General features: G+C 42.8%; 1 protein-coding gene across 2 annotated transcripts in view; it reads left to right on the top strand.

Moving 5' to 3' along the window:
* The window catches only part of SLC16A5 (solute carrier family 16 member 5), a 63,429-nt gene that overhangs the window by 33,163 nt on the left and 8,724 nt on the right, over window positions 1-21,542 (top strand). For both annotated transcript variants that reach the window (XM_029600571.1, XM_029600570.1), the window contains 3 exons: window positions 1,909-2,152; window positions 12,685-12,828; window positions 16,299-17,192. In XM_029600571.1, the coding sequence (XP_029456431.1) occupies window positions 1,942-2,152; window positions 12,685-12,828; window positions 16,299-17,192 (1,249 nt within the window). In that variant the 5' untranslated portion in view covers window positions 1,909-1,941. The remainder of the gene's footprint in view (window positions 1-1,908; window positions 2,153-12,684; window positions 12,829-16,298; window positions 17,193-21,542) is intronic.

Here is a 21,542-nt window from a genome sequence, read left to right as displayed (position 1 = left end):
TGAAGCCAGCGGACCTGGCTTTTGCAGTGTCCGCTGCAGGTTAGTGAATTGTCGAAACAGATTCTCCGCTGGAGGTTTTTCTTCGGCAGGGAGACTGAATGGGATGTAAGCTTTTGGACTGAAAAGGGTGCATTGCCTGTCCTGATACTCTCACAGCCAGCGGCATTCTTTGTAGCATGCTTAACGCTTACGGCTCAGACAGCTATAGCGCTGGTTGGGGGATTATTTTGTGTTTCCTACCAGATGTTTTTCCTGCTTTTTAATTTTATCCTCCTAGTAAATGAGGGCAGATAAAGACCCAAATGGCCCATCCAGTCTTCCCAGTTGAGATTCATGCACGTTGGGTAGTTGCACCAAAAATTCCCACAGACAATTCAACACCTACTCCCCTCCCCCCCCCCCCCCCCCCCCCATGTCTTTTATCTGATGCTGCTGCACTCAACATCCATCCCACACGTGCCCAAAATCCGTTACAGTAATGGAGAACACCTTTGCTAGTAGGCCAACCCAGGCCCTGCCATCTTCAACGATGCTTCTTATAAGATTCATTGTTAACACCCAGTCCCCCTTCCGAGTTAAAAAAATTCAGCCTCCCCATACTCACTGAAGTTTGATCCTTCCATGCAGCCAGCTCGGGGGCCGGATAGTATTATACCACTGAAGTTTAGGATGTAACCCCACACTGTGCAGGTTATCCCAGTGCCTTCTAGCTGGGGGGGGGGGGAGTTGTGTTTTGTTTTTTTTTGGGTGGGGGGATTGTAACTGTCACTCCATGCAGGCTACCCCCCCCCCCCTAAGGCCTTCTTGGAAGCCCAGCGCAGTCAGTGCTTCCAAGCAGGCACTGGTGTAACCCGCACTCCTTTAGGAAATGTTCCTGGACCGGTAGGAGGTGACCATTGCTATGGTTAGCAACAACTGACCTCTGGTCAGGCTGACCGCCCTGGAGGGCTTTGCGCTTCCTCGGCTCAGGCCTTGCCTCAAGACCTCTAGCGTCTGATTTCTCAAAGGCAAGACCTTTAGTTTCCCGTATACATCACAGCTGCACCCAGATAAGAAATGTAGAGGAAAAGTCAAGAGATCAGGAGGGGTGGGGGGAGGGGCGCAGTGTTCAGAAGATGACAAGGGCAGTGGTTACCCCGGAGGTCTCTCACTGCGCAGCATTTACACACAAACTAGTTTCACTGCCATTCCATATGACTAATAACGCAAATAGAAACAGTTCAGGCAGAGTGATAAAGCTAAAAAATAAGTAAAGAAATAAATACAATAATGTGGTCTTTCTTTTGAACGGCCTGTACAAAATGCTTCTTTTCCGGCAGACTTTGACGTCTGCACTGTTTAACCTGCATCGTACGTGATCTACTGTGAGAGGTCGGGGGGGGGGGGGGGCAGATCCAAGCCTTTGCTTCCTTATAAGAACAACGTATGACCGTAACGAGGGACCGCTGTAAATCTGGATTTGGTACATTTAGAAAGCCGGTGCCTGGCGGGAGAGCAGTCCCTTCACCGCCGGAATCCGGATGCTCCAAAGCAGGTGAAAGGGGAAGCAGGTGCAGGGCGAGGAGGAGGAGGAGGCGCCAGCTAAGGTCACTTTGGGCCGTTATGGGTTGTATTTAACAAGTCCGATCTCTCTTCCCTGACGAAATAAAAGGCGAGCCTGCAGGGGTGGGTGGGGACACAGAGCCGATCCTTCTGACTGCGCGCCCGGGCTAGCACGGCCGAGGGAGGGCAGCAGGCTGCAAGAGCTGTTCCCTGCCGAAAGGGCGGGCCTGCTCTCGGCTTTCCCTTGCTGGCAAGGAAAGCAGCACTGCTGGGATCCTCCGACCTGTCCCCTCCCCGTCTGCTTCTCCCACTGATTGATGCCTCTCTCTTTTCCGCTCCTTTTTTTTTTTTTTTTGGCCCCGACAGAGTCCTGTGCGCTGGAAAGGTGAGGGAGGAAACATGTCTCTGAAGGAGAGAGGCAAGTCGGAAGCTCCGGAAGGAAAGTGGGCCTGGGTCGTCCTTGTGGCCGTGGTGATATCTCAGGGGATGAGCCTGGGCTTCCCCTCCTGTGTTGGAATCTTTTACACGGACATACAGAATGCCTTCCAGGCCACCAACAGCGAAACCTCCTGGTTCCCCTCCATCGTGACAGCTGTGCTGCATGCAGGTGGTAAGTGGGAAAGCAACAAGTCATGACCCATCCTTTTACTCCTTCCTCTTTATCACTCTTTACCATTAGATGGACTCTCCACCTGTAAAGCTACTTGTTACATATATGCTGGGAGATAAATACATAGACACAGAGGAGAACAGGCAAGAAGTAGGATCAATAGCACCTGTACTGGCAGGGCAGGGGGCTAAGAAAAGCCGATAGAGACATCAAGCAGGCCCAGTGACAGTCCTAGAACGAAAGCAGAGCCAATATTAATCTAATGTGGGCAACCAAAGGATCCGGAAGATAAGTCTACAGTCTGTGTGCAGGCAAGAACAACTTCCTTCATGGTGGCCCTTTCAACTTTGATTTGGAGTATGCCTTTCTTCTTGGGGATGTCTTTCTGCACTGGTGTTTCAAGCTGAAAGTGCAGTAGAACATCTGGATGCAAATGACATCTTTCTACTATGCCCATTTGAACGGATCATTTTCAACGACTGCCTAAGATATGTATAAACTACTTAAGAAAAGAAAACACGACATATGTGAGTTGTAAATGTATAACCCAAAAAAGATAGAAACAACTCGAAAAACTAACAGGATCCACTATATAAATAAATAATTTTATTTGCAAATATTTAAATTCTAAAAATATAGATCTTTGTTACACCTGTACTTATGATGATAATGTTTCCCCCTCTGCGCCCAGGCTGTTGAGGTGTAAATATTTGAGGTGCCCTTAGTTTTTTTAATTGTTTCTATCTTTTTGCTTAAGATATGTAACACCCTCCTTGGCTGAGGTTCACCTTCTGAGCCCTTGAGAGCATTGAATTGACTCAACTGAGGTGGGAGAATAAAATCACTGTTTCATGGACCTCTTTGGGTTTGGTTAGGAGCTCCTGCAAGGTCAAATTGGACATAGATCACTTATGAAAATAGCACAGTCCACATAGTAGTTGGTGCTCTAAACAAAGAAAACTGTTACGGGAGTCAAAAAAGCAAACAGAGTGTTAGGAATTATTAGGAAAGGAATGGCAAATAAAACAGAGGATGTCATAATGCCTCTTTAATACTGTGTTCAGTTCTGGTTGCCGCATCCCAAAAAAGATATAGTTACAATGGAGAAAGAACAGAGAAGAATGACCAAAATGATAAAGGGTATGGAATGGCTTTCTGTGAGGAAAGGCTAAAGAGAATAGGTCTGTTCAGCTTGGAGAAGAGACGGCTGAGGAAGGATATGATAGAGGTCTACAAACTTATGAAAGGACTTGAACAGGTAAATGTGAATACACCATGAAGTTAGCAAGTAGCACATGTAAGACAAATCAGAGAAAATTATTTTTCACTGAATGCACAATTCATTGCCAGAGGATGTGGGCAAGGCAGTTAGTATAGCTGGGTTTAAAAAAGGTTTGAATAAGTCCCTGGAGGAGAAGTCCATAAACTGCTGTTAATCAATAGGGAATAGCCACTGCTTATTGTCGGCTTTAGTAGCAAAGGATCTATTTAATGTTTGAGTACCTGCCCGGTCCTGGTGACTTGGATTGGCCACTGTTGAAACAGGATACTGGGCTTGATGGTCTTGATGGCATGTCTTTTTTTTTTTTCAATTCTTTATTTATTGCTTTCCAAATTAATTCAACAACAAATGATCTGTTACATTTTACAACATCATAGCGGCTGATTGATATCTTATACATGTTTAAAAGGAAAAAAAAGAACTAATAAGAAATTTAACATAGTACTAACCATGCTAATATAAGGCAAAAACAAAGTAAAATCTTCATATTCTATGAGCGGTTAATTTAAAGGTAAATATTTAGAAAAAAGGCAAGCATTATCTCGGACCCACATTTTAATTTTACAATACCGGATCCTATGCCTCTAAAAGGGCTTTGAGATCCTCCGGGTTTGTAAATATATAATTTTCCCATCTAATTTTACAATACATCTGCATGGATATTTAAGCATATAGTAACCACCTTTGTCAGTAACACCTTTTCTGTATAATAAGAATTTCTTTCTTTTTAACTGGGTAGTTTTTGCAAGGTCTGGAAATATCCAGACCTTGTCCCCATAATACATATTTGATCGATTACAAAAAAAAGATCTCATTACACTGTCTCTATCGGTAATAAATGCGAATTGGATCAACAAGGTCCCCCGTGTTTTAACCACTAATTCATCCTGAGACTTCAGTAATAAGTCAGATAACTCCAATGAGTTATCTGTATTACTTTTTGTTCCATTAACTCTTTTTCATCCTCCTTAACCTCTTTATCTAACTGATCTTGTTCCTTTCCCCTGTCCCTGGATCCTAAATAAAAAGCCTTAACAATCACCGGTAGACATTTATCTGGAATCTTCAACACCTGCTTTAAATAATTCCTAAATAACTCTATTGATTCTGTCCTCTTAATAATAGGGAAATTGTTAACCCTTAAGTTTAGAGATCTACCGTAATCGAATTTTCAAGATTTTCTATTCTTTTGTTAACTTCCTGTTCAACATTTACTTGATAATTTTGTATTTTCTCTAATTGTGAAACTCTTTTGTCTATCCCAACCATTTCTTTTCTTTGTTCTTCTACTTTTACAGAATTCTGAAAGGAAGAATTAGTGGTTTTCGTTACTTCATTTGTCAATTTGTTAATTGACATGTCTAATTTAACCAAGTAACTCCACACATTTTCTAACGTTATGTTAGCAGGTTTTTTTTAACATGGTGTCTGTTTTAATTATTATGCGAATATCGTTCTGGTTCCCATTATCAGGGTTACTTAACTTTGGGGTACTAGTTCCTCTAGGAGAAACATCTACATTCTCCAATATGCTCAACTGTAATAATCCTTGTTCTTCTTGCTTAGATGTTTTCAAACCTAGTTCTTTTTGCTTCTCGTCATCTAACAAGCCTGGAGATCTCAATGTCCCTTCAAGCTCATTCTCTGGCTTCTCGGGGGTAATTCCCCCTTCACTTCCAGGTGGTGGTGGTGTTACCGGTGCCCCTGGACTTAAAGAATGGCATGTCTTATATTCTTATGTAACCAGTTCAGCAACAAAAAAAAAAAAATCACAAAATTCAAAGTCTGCAGCAGAAACAAGTAGAAACCTCAGAAAAAAAAAAACCCAGTTCAGCTATAAAAATTCACAGTCCAGATTCCTTCAGTTAAGAACAAAGGACTTGTCATCAAGCCCAGTATCCTGTTTCCAACAAGGCCAATCCAGGTCACAAATACCGGGATCCCAAGGGGTAGATAGATTCCAAGCTGCTTATCCCAAGAATAAGCAGTGGATTACTGCAACTCTCCCTTAATAATTGTTAATGGACGTTTCCTCCTGGAACTTGTCCAAACCTTTTTTAAATGCAGCTACACTAATAGCTTTTACCACATCTTCTGGCAATGAATTCCAGAGCTTAATTATGTGTTGAGTAAAAAAATATTTTCTCTTATTAGTTTTAAATATATTACGTAGTTACTTAATCGTGTGTCCCCCTAGTATATTCTATTCCACTCATTATTTTATAGACCTTTATCATATCTCCTCTCTGCCGTCTCTTCTCCAAGCTGAATAGTCCTAACCTCTTTAGGCTTTCTTCATAGTGGAATTGCTCCATCCCTTTTATCATCTTGGTCGCCCTTCTCTGTACCTTTTCTAATTTTGCTATATCTTTCTTGAGATGTGGTGACCAGAACTGAACACAATACTCAAGATGAGGTTGCACAATGGAGCAATACAGAGGCATTATGATAATATTCTCTGTTTTATTCTCCATTCCTTTCCCCATAATCCCTAGCATTCTATTTGCTTTCTTGGCTGCTGCTGCTCACTATATAGATTTCAATGGATTTTCAACAATGATATCTAGATTCTTTTCCTGAATGGTGACTCCTAATGTGGAACCTTGCATTGTGTAGCTATAATTTTGGGTTACTCTTCCATTTGCACTTGTCCATATTAAATTTCATTTGCCATGTGTATGCCCAGTCTCCCAGTTTGCAATGTTCTCTTGCAATTTCTTGTGATGTAACTACTTTAAATAATTGTGTGTCATCCGCAAATTTAATCTCCTCACTTGTTCCCATTTCCAGGTTGTTTATAAATATATTAAAAAACAGTGTTCCCAAAACAGATCCCTGGGGCACTCCACCTTTCTCCACTGGGAAAATTTACCATTTAGCCCTAGTCTCTGTTGTCTACATTTTAACGAGTTGGCAATTCACAATAGGATACTGCCCCCATCCCATGAGTTTTTAATTTCCTAAGAAGTCTCTCTTGGAGGACTTTGTCAAATGCTTTCTGAAAAAATGCTTTCTGGAAATCCAGATACACTGTATCAACTGACTCACCTTTATCCACATGCTTATTTACACCCTCAAAAAAATGTAGCAAATTTGTGAGACAAGGCTTTCCTTGGCTAAATTCATTTTGGCTTTGTCCCATTAAACTATGCTTATCTATATGTTCAGCAATTTTGTTCTTTATGATAGTTTCTACCATTTTACCTGGCACAGACATCAGACTCACTGGTCTGTAGTTTCCTGGATCACCCCTTGATCCCTTTTAAAAAGTTGGCATTACATTGGCAACCCTCCAGTCTTCAGGTACCATAGATGATGTTACTGATAGTTTACAAATTTCCAATAACAGGTCCATAATTTTACTTCTCAGTTCTTTCAGCACTGTGGGATGTATACCATCTGGTCCAAGTGATTTGCTACTCTTTTTAGTTTGTCAATTTTCTCTAGTACATCTTCCAGGTTCACTGAGATTTGTTTTTCTGCTGAATCATCAACTTTGAATATCATTTCTGGCATGGTTATATCTCTTACATTTTCTTAGTGAATACAGAAGCAAAGAATTCATTTAGTCTCTCTGCTATAACTTTGTCATCCCTAAGTGCCCCTTTTACCCCTTGATCATCTAATGATCCAGTTGATTCCCTTGCAGGCTTGTTACCTCAAATATACCTAAAATGTTTGTCTCCAAACTTCAGATCTTGTACACTGTAAGTCACTTCTGGGCCTTGTGTTGCCCCCAGCAACAAGTTACAGATTCTATCTTGAATGGTTCCCAGATTGCTCACAACGTTTGCAGAAATGGCCCAAAACAACTTCTTCCCCTTCCCTCAGGCAGTGGAAATTTTCCAGGCCCTGCCTGGAGCTGCAAGACAGGAGCACAGCCTCTTGCTATTCTTCTGGCCCCCAGCACAGCTTCTCTCATTACTTCAATTTTCAAAGATTCTTCCAGACTCTTCAAGAACACCAGCTCCAATTTCCAATTTCTTCAACTCTCAAACACTCCCAAAATTTTTTCACAAAATCTCCCCCAAGACTCCTCCTGTGCCTCATGTGAGGCAGTTTTTATACCCCAAGATTTTCCATCCCTTTAAGGGAAGAAACACCCCATCATTCAGATAGCTTTCACATACTCCTCTTGGATTTCTTATGAACCTTTTTAACTAGAAGATTCCCCCATAGAACATTTCCAAACACCTCTGACCCCTTAGTGAACCCACCAAGCTGGAAGGTTCCATATTTTAAGAAGGGGCCCAAGCTTAGGCCACAGATATAGTTCATGCCTCTCTCATCAACTTGTAAATGTCGACAATTCTCTAGATGAAAGAAGCTTATAGAAAAGCGGATGAGATGCTCCAATGCTGTTCAGGTCCTGTTACCTTGACAAATGTATCATCCACAGGATATTACACTCACTGATGATGTTTGTATGTAATATGTGTGTGCCATTTGTGCCATTTTCTTCAATGTATTAGTCCTTGATGAAGCATGGATGGTGCATAAAGCAGAAGTGGTCCAAGGAAACAAACCGGTAGCCGATCCAAGATGGCTGTCAGCAATAAAACACGTAGATGGATCGGTGTAAACAAATTTTTATTGAAGCTTGGGCAAGCTTCAATAAAATTTGTTTACACCGATCCATCTACGTGTTTTATTGCTAAAGCAGAAGTGGAACAGATTAGATGTGTTTTTGTAAGAACTATTTGAATAGCTACTCAGTAGTAATTTTTCCTCAAGACTATATAGACTTGCGTTTTCCCAACCCTCTCAGTATGCTTATTTTGATTTGATTGTCTCACTGGCCCTATTAATTAGCATTCACCTTGTTTTCTTTCCAGGAAGACTGTTTATTGGTTTGAAACCCTCCCTGGCCATAACTATTAGTGCTGCCCATGATCCTCGTGCATGTATAGAAACATTCAGAGAGTAGATATTCAAAGCTGGCCATGTAACACTGGGCAACAATGAAAGTGTTACTGACCTAAAAAGATCCTACTCTGTAGTATCTTGATGTGCTGAACACGAATATGACCATGAAAAGTTTTTATTGGCTCTCGTTTTGAAGATATTTAATATAGTTCACTTTCTATGTTTAGTCATGTAAATTTATCCAGTAGGACTGTAAATAAGCCTAGAATGATGTAATATTGCATCATATTGCATAATACCATCATGCACACATCATCCAGAGTTTATTACATCATTTTCTGATGCAATGCAGTTCTACTGCCATGCTGCTGCTGAGTAAGCTGACGTCAGCAGTGTACTATATGAAGCCCAGTCAGAAAGGGTGAGCATTTGAAATATTCATGCTGGCTGACTACTGCTGGACACTCTGCAGAGATGCTCCCGAACAGGTGTACAAGAGACAAGCAAAGAAATCTAAGACGTAGTCTATGACTTCATTTTTCAAACGGTATTAACCGTAGGTCTCCTACTATTGGCATACAATTCAAGATGCAATTATATTATTGCATATTACAAAAAAACTAGAGCCAATTTTGCATTTTCACAGTCACATTCATGTTTAGCACATGGAAATTTATAAGAATTGACTAATTTCATTTCAGTAACATGACTTTTGTGAAAATTTGTTGCCCAGTGATAATCAACTTAGGATATATGTTCAGCGATATGGCAAAGCTGCTGAACATACGTGTATATATACGCACTTAACTGGATAAGTCTATCTGGCTAAGTTTAGACCTGCTGTATGGGGCATCTAAATTTACACGTACACCTATACGCTAACTCCAAATATCGGTAGTTAGCCGTATAAGTTATACAACTCACTCACTCCGCCCCCAATCCACCCAGTACATGCCTACTTTTTCTGCATGTAACTTTTAGCCTTATAAAGGACTTGTATGGCTAAGTGGCGGCCACTGAATGTAGGTGCCGCATAAGTCCTGCTTATCCGGCTAAATAGTGCTGAATGCGCTTTGAATATCGGGCCCCAGTTGTAGCCCGACACTCTCACTGCACTTACAGATTATTAGTTGCTATATTTATTAGTATTCTGCTGATCTTCACTGCCTGCAAAAGCTAAAACCTGCTTCCCAGAAGAAAGAACAAATGATATAATGACTTCCTCTTGAGAGAGACACATTTGGGGACTGATGTAATAAGAAGCACTGACGTTAGTGCAAGCTCTTACTCATATTGTAGCACTCAAGTTAACCCTGGTATTTAACAGGGATTTTAAGTCTGAAAAAATGTGCACTAAAACAGGACTAAAAACCAATGCTAAAATTAGCAGAAGTGCATGCAAATCCCATGTTAAGGACGGCATTAGCTATTCTCCTGGAATTCAGGGAGGTGCACTGAGGGTCAGACAGCTTAGGGCATGTTTTCTTACAGCTGGAAATTTAACTCCAGGGTCAGTGCAAGAGTAAAACTTAACTCACATTTCTGACGACTGTTTTGTTCTATTGCTGTGCTCATGTGGCAGTGTCTAGCTGCTTCTATCACACCAGGCACAGCAATAGAATAACTTTGGCCACCAGAAATGTGAGTTTACTCTTCCTCGGAATCGGGAATTTAATTTCCAGTGTAAACTTTCAGGGTGGGCGCCTAACAGCTGAACAGTACGTTGGAGCTGCACGTCCTGACTTTGACCTATCATGCAACCGAAGGTGCCTACCCAAGAGAGCGTACACTTTGTTCTGCTAGCTACAGCTACTTACCCAAAAGAGCTTACAATTTGATTTTACATGCCATACCTTGCCAAAGTGGCATTGCAGGCAGGATTGGTGCTGTGCATCCCATCTTTTGAGCACATCCTCAAATCCAAGGCCATTTTGTCAAGGAATGGCAAGTAAAATCAAAGTGTAAGCTCAGACGCCTACAGCTAGCTGAACAAAGTGTAAGCTCTTTGGGAAAGGCAGCAATAGCTAGTTGAACAAAAACATAAGCTCTCTTGAACGGGCACCAACAGCTGAACATTATGTACTTTGGTGCTGTGCATGCATTGTTAAGCTATTCAAGAAAAGCAGGGAAACCGGTGACTGGTGCCCGCCCCAGAGAGCTTATGCTAGAAATTGAAATCTTGGGTCTGAGGTGGAGTGAGGTAACATTTCTGGTGGCCAAACCTATTCTATTGCTGTGCCCAGTGTGGTATTCCTCCTCAGACCCAGGAAGGAGTTCCATTTCCAATGTAAGCTCTCTTGGGTGGGCACCTACAGGCAAACAGTTCACAATCTTTTATGCCCAAGTTGGGGATGTGCAACACCTTTGGTGTTTTGGGACCTGAAACTTGTTCCCGACTCCACGCTTTCCCACCTGGCTGTGCCCGGTGCCTGGAATAGACAACCAAAGCTGGTGCGTCAGGCTCCCTCTCTGGCCACGTTCTTATTTATGATTTTGAAGTACATGCTGCTTTTCAGGCAGTGGATTAAATTCAGGTGCTGTAGGTATTTCACTGTCCCCAGTTGGCTCACACTCTAAGTTTGTACAGGAGGCCATAGAGGATAAAGGAACTTGTCCAAGGTCACAAGGAGCAGCAGTAGGATATGAACCCTGGTTTCCCACTGGTTCCTAGCCCGCTGCTCTAACCAGCAGGCAACTCCTCCACTCAAACCCAGTCTAAAAGCCCATAATTTTGAGTCTGCTTTTGGGACTTAACCATGTCCATACAATAAATACTCTTCCTCAGATTCTTGTTTGCCATATAGGTATGTCTTGACTACATTGTAAGCTCCATGGAACAGGGATGGCCTCGTGTGTATATACTGTACAACACTGCATATAGCTTGTAAAGCTTTATAAATGATAAATAGTAGAGGTAGTAATAAACAGGCACTTTCCACCAAAAATAATCAAAGTACCGTATGCTGTTCCCAGTCCATACTTTAGGGAGGCTGAATGCGTTTGGCTTTTGGAACAATTCTTTCACTTTGCCACTTCAGCCATCCTGGAACTGAATAAGGAGGGGGTGTTGCTGTCCTGTTCATTCATGGATATTGTATGAACAGTGGGAAAGAAGCAGATTTCTTTAAGCTGAAGGTCAAACAGTTGAGAATTGTATTTAGTGGTAGAAACTTGGCTTTAATGCTTGGATTTCGCAATCACTGTCTCTCTTCCTGTCCTGGCTCTCTGCCTTTGTTGATTTCATATTTCCTCTATTGGGTCTTTCTTTGTTTCGACCTTGTCCTTAATTTCTGGTACGAAAAAAGGTAAGGCCTAAAAGAGGAGGGATTTCAAAAGCAAAACACCAGAGAAGCAAGACACCAGAGAACAGGGAAGATATCCCATGGCTTTGTGTCTGGTTGGAATTGAGTCTGGCTTTTTTTTTTTTTACTGGTACACAAATACTGGAACTGAAATGAGGTGAGGGAGGGCACAGCAACCATGAAATAATGACTAAAAGCAGGACAGATTTTACTTTGGAGCTGCTGCATAGTTTAGCCGTAGTGCATCTCCCATCCCCAGTGCACAGCCCTGAATGATTTCCCCACCTTCCTCCAGGCTCCGTGGTATCTCAGTCTTTTCACACAAGGAGAAATAAACTCCCAAGCGCGCACAATTTCAGTTTCCAGGTTCTCGGGTTGCTCTCCATTAACCAATGGTGAGGACAGTTCAATCGAAGTGTTACTTGAATACTTGAATACCTTGAATACTGTGTACAATTCTGGTCGCCGCATCTCAAAAAAGATATAATTGCGATGGAGAAGGTACAGAGAAGGGCGAAGAAAATTATAAGGGGAATGGAACAGCTCCCCTATGAGGAAAGACTAAAGAGGTTAGGACTTTTCAGCTTGGAGAAGAGACGACTGAGGGGGGATATGATAGAGATGTTTAAAATTATGAGAGGTCTAGAACGGGTAGATGTGAATCGGTTATTTACTCTTTCGAAGAATAGAAAGACTAGGGGGCACTCCATGAAGTTAGCATGGGGCACATTTAAAACTAATCGGAGAAAGTTCTTTTTTACTCAACGCACAATTAAACTCTGGAATTTGTTGCCAGAGGATGTGGTTAGTGCAGTTAGTATAGCTGTGTTTAAAAAAGGATTGGATAAGTTCTTGGAGGAGAAGTCAATTACCTGCTATTAAGTTCACTTAGAGAATAGCCACTGCCATTAGCAATGGTAACATGGAATAGACTTAGTTTTTGGGTACTTGCCAGGTTCTTATGGCCTGGATTGGCCACTGTTGGAAACAGGATGCTGGGCTTGATGGACCCTTGGTCTGACCCAGTATGGCATTTTCTTATGTTCTTATGTTCTTACTTTTTTTTTTTTGCTGTCATGCAGGACCCTTCTGCAGCATCCTGGTGGAACATTACGGCTGTCGATTCACTGTCATTTTAGGAGGCCTCCTCGGTGCAGTGGGGATGTTTGCCGGCTCTTTCTGTCAGACCATTGGTCAGCTCTACCTGACTGGAGGCTTTATTGCAGGTACGTGGCCACGTGCTGCACTCATGTTTGTAGTCTGGAGTCAGAAATTAGGAGGATTGTATTTAGTCATTTAAAATGAACCCACCAATGTCCCAGGCAGGTTCCAAACTTGTACATGCATAAAGTAATTCAACACAAAGTCAATTTCATCAATGACAGAACAAGCGAGCTAAGAGGAATAGCTGCGCGTGCTTAAAAAATAATTTCATAGTCTGAAATCTCTGTAAACATGAGGCAAAGGCCTCCTTGAAAAAGGGCATTTTTTTTTTTAAAAGCCTTGGGTTCTCCGATAGATCTGATGGTCAGAAGCAGTGTTGGGCCTGTGATCGAAAAGGCCCTTTCTCTGCTTTCTTCCAGTGTGCTGTCCTGAAGGAAGGGATCTCTAGGACGTGCTGGCTGGATGACCTGGGGTTACATGAGGGGATAGATACTTTTAATGTTGCAGCAATCCAAGGGGAAGAGACATTGTACATAAGACTGTGTGAATAATGATGGCCATTTTATACCGGATATGCCAGAAAACTGGGAGTCAGTGCAGTGAAGATAACACGGGAGTTATGTGTTCATGTCAGCAGTCATGCAGTGGAGCTCTGTATAATCTGCATGGATCTGAGGGTATATGGGGGTACGCCAATGAAAAGGGCGGTACGGTAGTCTAGTCCCAAGAATATAAATGTTTGCAAAATAGTTTGGAAATCAGAGACGTTGAGCAAAGGTTTTAGACGTTGTAATAATTGTAGTTTGGCAAATGAAGAGTGAATTATGGATTTCATAGATAACGCTGGATCAGGCATTACACCCAGGCCACGTACTTCAGTAAGAATAGGAATGTGTTGGTTCTCAAACACTAAGGTTGATGATTTATTTGCAGTTGGGAACTTTGAAAGAATACCAATCTCAGACTTATCAATATTTAATATTAGCTTATTATGCTGAAGCCAGCAGCGGATGGAGGGCAGGCACAGAGAGTGTGAACTAGGTTATCAGTTCTCATGAGGATTTCAATGGGAACAGAAACTGAATGTCGATGGTGCATAATTTATAGTAATTTTTTTGCCAGAGAAAAATAGAACTGTGATCTTCCTCAGGGACATTAGTCTGGTGCTGCTTTTTCTTTGTTTTCTTTTTTGTTTTTTTTTTTACCTTATAGTACATCCCATTAGTGGGTTAAAGTGGCCTCAGGCCTAGTCAAACTAGAGTAAAGGTAGTGTCCTTGTCCAAAATAGTGACGTCTGTTGTTCTGCTATTATGCCTGTGGTAAAGAAGATTAGGATATTGGAGGGAGGAGCAGTCCACCCATTAATCAAACTGAACTTCTCTTAACCCTATACATTTAATAGAAGCTCATCTTAATTACCTCCAATAATTCTATCCTGAATTCATTAACTACTAACTATTTCATACATTCAATAGAGGTGTGGCTGTGGGATTATTTCCCTGTCTGCAGTAATTCTGCAGCACACCTTTGTTAACATAGGTAGTTTTACTATACCAGTTGTGATGCAGAAAATGCATGGTTTAATCATCAGTTGCAACAGGAAATGATATGGCAGACAATACCCACATAAGGAAGGCTGATCAATCCATTCTTTTATCTGATGCAGACACCAGGTTAGTGTTCTGGAGTGTGGTTATGTTTTTCATGTGGGGTCTCAAAAGGCCAGTGTCAGCTTCTTGTGTGTGTGACTCTGTGTGTGTCTGTGAGAGAGAAGAAGGAGTGATGAATCATGCCTGCGGTTGGACCCCTTTCCTGGGATGCTGTTGCTGGAGTCACATGGTTTTGGAATGTCACTCAACTGGTTCATTTTACTGATTACTGGTTTTGGCCTATCCTTTGTTTTCTGACTGCCAGGTGTTCATTATGGATCCGAGCGGTTCTAGTCACAATCTGGCCATTGCTCTGGTTTTATAGATTTGCAGTTCAGATGCCCTTAATCCTGCAGTACACCTCATTGCAAATTCTGTATCTGGAGGAGATGCTAATATTTTTAGATTTTGTTTATTTGTACTTTCGATGTACCCCTGCCTTTTGATTTTAACGCACATTGGGGCTGATGCAGTAAAGTGCGCTCAGCCTAGCGCACAGGTTAACCCGCGGTTGGACCTGTGTTTTGGCCGTGTTAGACTAACACCCGATGCATTAAGGGGATTAGTGCGTCTAAACGTGCATCCAAACAAATATGAGGCTCATCACATGTAAATGCCAAGTAGAAAAGGCTGTTAGCTATTTCCCCCGATGCAAAAAAAATCACCAGTCGAGTAACAAACCCTTTTTAATGCGGCAAATTTAACATCAGCCCCAGAGCATGATGGTCAGTCATACTGCGAATCAAGAGCACATGAAAAAACAGAAACTCTTACGACTTAGTATTGCTGTGATACTAAGTTCTGCTGCTTGCAGCACTTAAAATTAGGGGAAAAATGTAAGGGATCAATTAAAAAAAAAAATTCTGGGCACACAAGTCCATTTTTGCGCACACGATATTGCATCAGCCTGATTTAATGCTGGTTTTTCCAGCAGAAAGGTATGACCCAAACTTTAGACATGTGAGCAAAACATTCTTTTTGCTTCATTTTATTTTTCATTAGTTTTTTTCGTTTCTTATTGTTTATTTAAAATGAAGAAAAAACCATTTTTTTACTATTTTAGGCCTGGTATAATATTTATAGTATTAACTTTCATAGGTAGGACTTTTGCTGTTTGAGTGACTCTCTGAGGGTCATGCCCATGCCCAAGACGCATACCTTATAGGTTCCAAGTATCTCTTGCTTTTTTGCAGGGTTTTCTGGTTGGCACCTCAGCAGTGCATGTAAATATAATGTACATATTGTAGGTGATATTTTTACCTCAGAAAACTTTGCTTTGAATGTTCTTTTTCATGTAAAATCTGTTATTATAATTGCATAATTTTTAATTGTGTGTGAGGAGGATGTGATGGGGTGGGAGGTGCCAGGCTGTAAAGTTTTCCTAGGGCATCTTGCACCAGCTGTGGGCATTGCTGTGCAAGCATTCGAGTCTCCCAACTCGTGGTGTCATGTATTATGTAATGGGTGAGGGCGCAGTTTTTAACTTGGCCAGAAGTGCCAAACTTCCTGGCTCTGGAAATTGTATTTGTTTTTCTGTCATTTCATTTAAAAAAAACAAATTGAAAAGAAATGGGAAAAGTTATTAAAATGTCCTATTTTATTTCAAATGAATATACATCCCTTCATTACATCACATTTGAAAATTCTTAAGAAAACTGTGAAAATGGTAATTTTTTAAAATCAAATAAGAGGCACTCTTCCTCCTTACAGTTCTGAAGTTAGCATCATGCTGTCAAGAAAGAAAAAAGAGAACACAATGAACTATAAATCTCTTCATCTCTTCTGTTAATTTTTGATGTCTTAAAATTGATTTGAAACTGAGGTTCACAATCAGTTACATCTTTCTTTTGCCTGTTTTTGTCTTTCTCTTTCTTTCTTAAAAGGGCTTGGGTTGTGCTTCATCTTCCAGGCCGGAGTGACCGTGCTGGGATACTATTTCATTCGCCGCCGGACACTAGCCAATGCCTTCGCGGCTACTGGAGCCTCAATTGGCATGGCTATCTGGCCACTGTTCTCCCAGTACCTGCTGGATGTGATGGGCTGGAGAGGCTCGTTCATCATCTTTGGAGGGGTGCTGATGAACGGTTGTGTCTGTGGGGCTGTGATGAGGCCCATCCGGGCCCGCCCAGCCCTGCAGATACCTCCCGAGGACAGCGGGCAGCTTGAATCTGATCAGCAACCAGAGAGCGCCAAGCTCAGCAGCCAAACGGAGCCTTTAAACCCAGCGCAGATCACTGTGAACCACGACAAGACCCATCTCCAGAGCAAGATGTCTTCCTGCATGCTGGTTATGAAGAAGTACATGGCCTTTGACCTTTTCTGCCAGAATAAACGCTACCAGATCTTCACAGTGGGTGTATCCTGGTTGGTGGTGGGCTTTGTATTGCCGCTCTTCTACTTGGTGCCCTATGCTACTAATAAGGGCATTGAAGAAAGCAAAGCTGCCTTCCTGCTAGCCCTTATCGGTTTCATCAACATCTTCATGCGTCCCATTGCTGGGCTGGTATCGGGGATGCGTTTCTTCAAAGAGAGGATGATCTATGTGTTTAGTGCAGCCATGCTGGTCAATGCCCTGAGCAACTTCATTTCTGCCGTGTCAGCGAGTTACTCCATGCTGGTTCTCTACTGCGTGGTGTACAGCATGTCCATGAGTTTCATCGGGGCGCTGATCTTCCAAGTGCTGATGGACATTGTGGGAATGAAGCGTTTCCCTAGCGCCTTTGGACTTTTCACGATCCTGGAGAGCATCACCATCCTCATTGGGCCCCCACTAGCAGGTGAGTGAAAAAGGCACAGGACTTAAAATGGCACAGGCAACCTCAACGGTCAACTTGCTAAAAGTGCAGTTGAACTCCACATCCAAAGCTTGGGGGGGGGGGGGCTGATTTTTGGGATATATATTTTTGTCACACTACCTTTCTCTCTTTTCTGCGGGTCCAAGCCCTCTTGAAGCCCTCTTGGCAGGGCCGGTGCAAGAGTATTTAGCACCCTAGGAGAAACTTTGGTCATGTCCCTCCCCCGCCCTCCAGTTGCCTATTGGTAGTAGCACCAGTACAGCACTCCCTCACAGCATCCTTCTGAGCCTCATGCTGGTGCCCCCCCCCAAACTTAGCACTCTAGGCAACCACCTAGTTTGTCTAATGGAAGCACCGGCCCTGCCTCTTGGACCAATTCACAGGCATTGCCTACATCCCCACAGAAGGAAAATGAACCTGTCTGTTGGGTTACATGGTCTCTCGGTTCATAGCGCATACTTGTTTGACAACAATAATAAGAACATAAGAACATAAGAAAATGCCATACTGGGTCAGACCAAGGGTCCATCAAGCCCAGCATCCTGTTTCCAACAGTGGCCAATCCAGGCCATAAGAACCTGGCAAGTATCCAAAAACTAAGTCTATTCCATGTAACCATTACTAATGGCAGTGGCTATTCTCTAAGTGAACTTAATAGCAGGTAATGGACTTCTCCTCCAAGAACTTATCCAATCCTTTTTTAAACACAGCTATACTAACTGCACGAACCACATTCTCTGGCAACAAATTCCAGAGTTTAATTGTGCGTTGAGTAAAAAAGAACTTTCTCCGATTAGTTTTAAATGTGCCCCATGCTAACTTCATGGAGTGCCCCCTAGTCTTTCTACTATCCGAAAGAGTAAATAACCGATTCACATCTACCCGTTCTAGACCTCTCATGATTTTAAACACCTCTATCATATCCCCCCTCAGTCGTCTCTTCTCCAAGCTGAAAAGTCCTAACCTCTTTAGTCTTTCCTCATAGGGGAGTTGTTCCATTCCCCTTATCATTTTGGTAGCCCTTCTCTGTACCTTCTCCATCGCAATTATATCTTTTTTGAGATGCAGCGACCAGAATTGTACACAGTATTCAAGGTGCGGTCTCACCATGGAGCGATACAGAGGCATTATGACATTTTCCGTTTTATTCATCATTCCTTTTCTAATAATTCCCAACATTCTGTTTGCTTTTTTGACTGCCGCAGCACACTGCACCGACTATTTCAATGTGTTATCCACTATGACACCTAGATCTCTTTCTTGGGTTGTAGCACCTAATATGGAACCCAACATTGTGTAATTATAGCATGGGTTATTTTTCCCTATATGCATCACCTTGCACTTATCCACATTAAATTTCATCTGCCATTTGGATGCCCAATTTTCCAGTCTCACAAGGTCTTCCTGCAATTTATCACAATCTGCTTGTGATTTAACTACTCTGAACAATTTTGTGTCATCTGCAAATTTGATTGTCTCACTCGTCGTATTTCTTTCCAGATCATTTATAAATATATTGAACAGTAAGGGTCTCAATACAGATCCCTGAGGCACTCCACTGTCCACTCCCTTCCACTGAGAAAATTGCCCATTCAATCCTACTCTCTGTTTCCTGTCTTTTAGCCAGTTTGCAATCCACGAAAGGACATCGCCACCTATCCCATGACTTTTTACTTTTCCTAGAAGCCTCTCATGAGGAACTTTGTCAAACGCCTTCTGAAAATCCATAATTGTGTGTGCGGCATAACTAGTCGACAACATTGCCATAGCAGCACCTGTCTTGTATCTAAAGACATGACCTGATAGGAATGTATTCAGTATGGATCGGAATCAAACGTTTTATGTCAATATGTATTAAATACAGATGCACCACAGCCAAACAACATGTATGCAGCTAATGACTAGGACAAGGGTAGGTAAATCGTATTTTAACAAACTTCCACAATTTAATCTTAAGAATTGTTCTGCCTGGTACACAAAGAAGAGGCAAAATTTTATTTATTTATTTATTTATTTATTTATTTATTTATTTATTTAAAAGTTTTATATACCGCACAATGGGTAGATAAACTATCCGTCTAGGCGGTTTACATGTTCACACACACATAGCTTGAACAATACTTAAAACTTAATACAATACTTAATACAAACAATTTAAATTATTCAGATGAACATTGTACAATCTGTGGAAGCTGGTTGCTTTTGCCAGGATAAAGATCACAGAGAAGAAAATATATTTTTGTTGGTACCCATGAGAATGGAGAAGTTGAACTGATGTTTCTTATAACTAAAATTAAATAGAAATATGCTGCAAGGACATGGCCTGCCCTAAATGAACTACTAAATCAGTTCATTCTGAGGCAAAGACTGTACTGAGGAAAATTTGAAACCACTATAAAGTGCAGGGAAGCAATGTGAGGGAAGATAGGGAAGAGTCAGGTGCAGGTCCTGAGAGCAATACAGGTGACTGAGGTGAGGAATGGGACACGCGTCAGGTGCGGCTCCTGGGAGTGATATAAGACAGGAGAAGGAGATGAATTAAGGGCTCTTTCTTCATAGTCTAACAACGGAGCAAACTGTACAGCAAAATTCTCCTGAACGGTGGTCATGTAAGTGAACAAAGTATGTAACTGGATATGCACCCAGGGGAACAGGAATATGCACTCTCTGTTGTCCATGACTCAAGATAATGCCATTAGTCTTATGCATAAAAGAAAAGATAACATTGCACATATTGCTTTCCCGATTCTTGGGAATAAGTAAAGTATCTGAACAGCAGGACATCACTACATGTGGGGCTTTTTTCTTGTATGGCTGCATGTACATATCTTACACCCTTTCTGTGCCCTTTGACTTCAGCTTGGTGCAGAGTTCCGACTGGAGAACAGAACTTACAAGTAGATTAAAAAAAAACAGAAATGCATTCAACTTGGCTAACAACTGGGCCAGCCCAATGGTTCGGCGGCAGAGTGTTGTGCACTGTCAAGCAGGACCCGCTTCTCATGCTTGGCTTCTGGGCTGGGAATACCGTGGGTGGCGCAGTTCACAGCCCCCCGAGGGGTAGGGAAAGGGAGGGGTGGCAAGGTTCGGGGGTTGCCTCCACGCCTGGTTCCGGAGGAAGCTTCAGTTTTTGGTCTCTGGTCGAGGGCCATCAGGTGGAGCAGCGAGAGGGTTCAGACTGGGGAAAGGCTCCAGGGAGTTGGGCACGAAGGCTCGTGCTGCCATACGGGCCGATACAGTAAGGACGCGTAAGAAACAGTGCGACAGTGCTGGGCGCCCGCTCGTTTGCTGCGCGCATATTTTGGTTCACATACCGCTCGATTCAGTATTCAAATTAGACGCAAATCCAAGCGGTGTCCAAAGCGCATCAATGAAGCGGTAGGCGCTCGCAATCCATTTTACTGTATAGAGCGGTATGCGGCGCCTATACAGTATCCAGGGTACGCTGGTACCTGACCTTTGAAATGTCATTACAAATGTCATTTGAAATATCATTTGAAATGTCATTCCACCAGGTAAGTGGATGGTTCTTTTCTACAGACCCCGCTGCCTTGAGTGCCCGGCCAGACATCCAAGCCGTGACCTTGGACGTCCGGCCGGGTGCTCAAGGCAGCGGTGCGTCCGATCATGGACGCCGCGACCTTAGATGTCCGGCCGGGCACTCAAGGAAGCGGTGCCTCCGATCATGGACGCCCAGATACAGGCGGGAAGGTCTATGAAAGGACACCGGACCTTGGACGTCCGAGGTCGCGGCTTCCGTTCATGGACCTTCCCGCCTATAGGCACCGCTGCCTTGAGCGCCCGGCCGGACGTCCAAGCCATGACCTTGGACATCCAGCCAGGCGCTCAAGGCAGTGGTGCCTCCGATCATGGACGCCGCGACCTTGGATGTCTGGCCGGGTGCTCAAGGCAGCGGACGTCCAAGCCGAGGGCTGGCGAGCGAATCCGCTAGTCTCTCTATATTATAAAAGTATTAGGGATGCTGGACGTTCACGTCAGCATGCTCACGCACCACTACACACACAGGTGGGCCTCGCATTTCGAGCATTTCTCAACCGCTGTCCGGTACGAAGCTGACTGAACACCACACTAACGCCAGGGACACGGTAGGCGGTAAATATTCAGGTTAAAGACGCGGTAAATGAGCAGGTTAACAGGGCGATAATTTGGGCACACGTTACTGTATCGGAGGGAATAGCTAATCCGATCATTAACATGTGATATACATGCGGCGGGCGGAAAGGGATATGCGTCCTTTTCGGCAAGCGGTAAGGACGCGTAAAAGCCGATACTGAATCATGGGTACACCTTACACGTCCAAAACGTGCGTCC

Source organism: Rhinatrema bivittatum, chromosome 4, assembly GCF_901001135.1.
Source record: "Rhinatrema bivittatum chromosome 4, aRhiBiv1.1, whole genome shotgun sequence".
Classification (NCBI taxonomy): domain Eukaryota; kingdom Metazoa; phylum Chordata; class Amphibia; order Gymnophiona; family Rhinatrematidae; genus Rhinatrema; species Rhinatrema bivittatum.
Note: the sequence above shows the minus strand (reverse complement) of the source record. Positions and strands in the feature narration are given on the sequence as shown.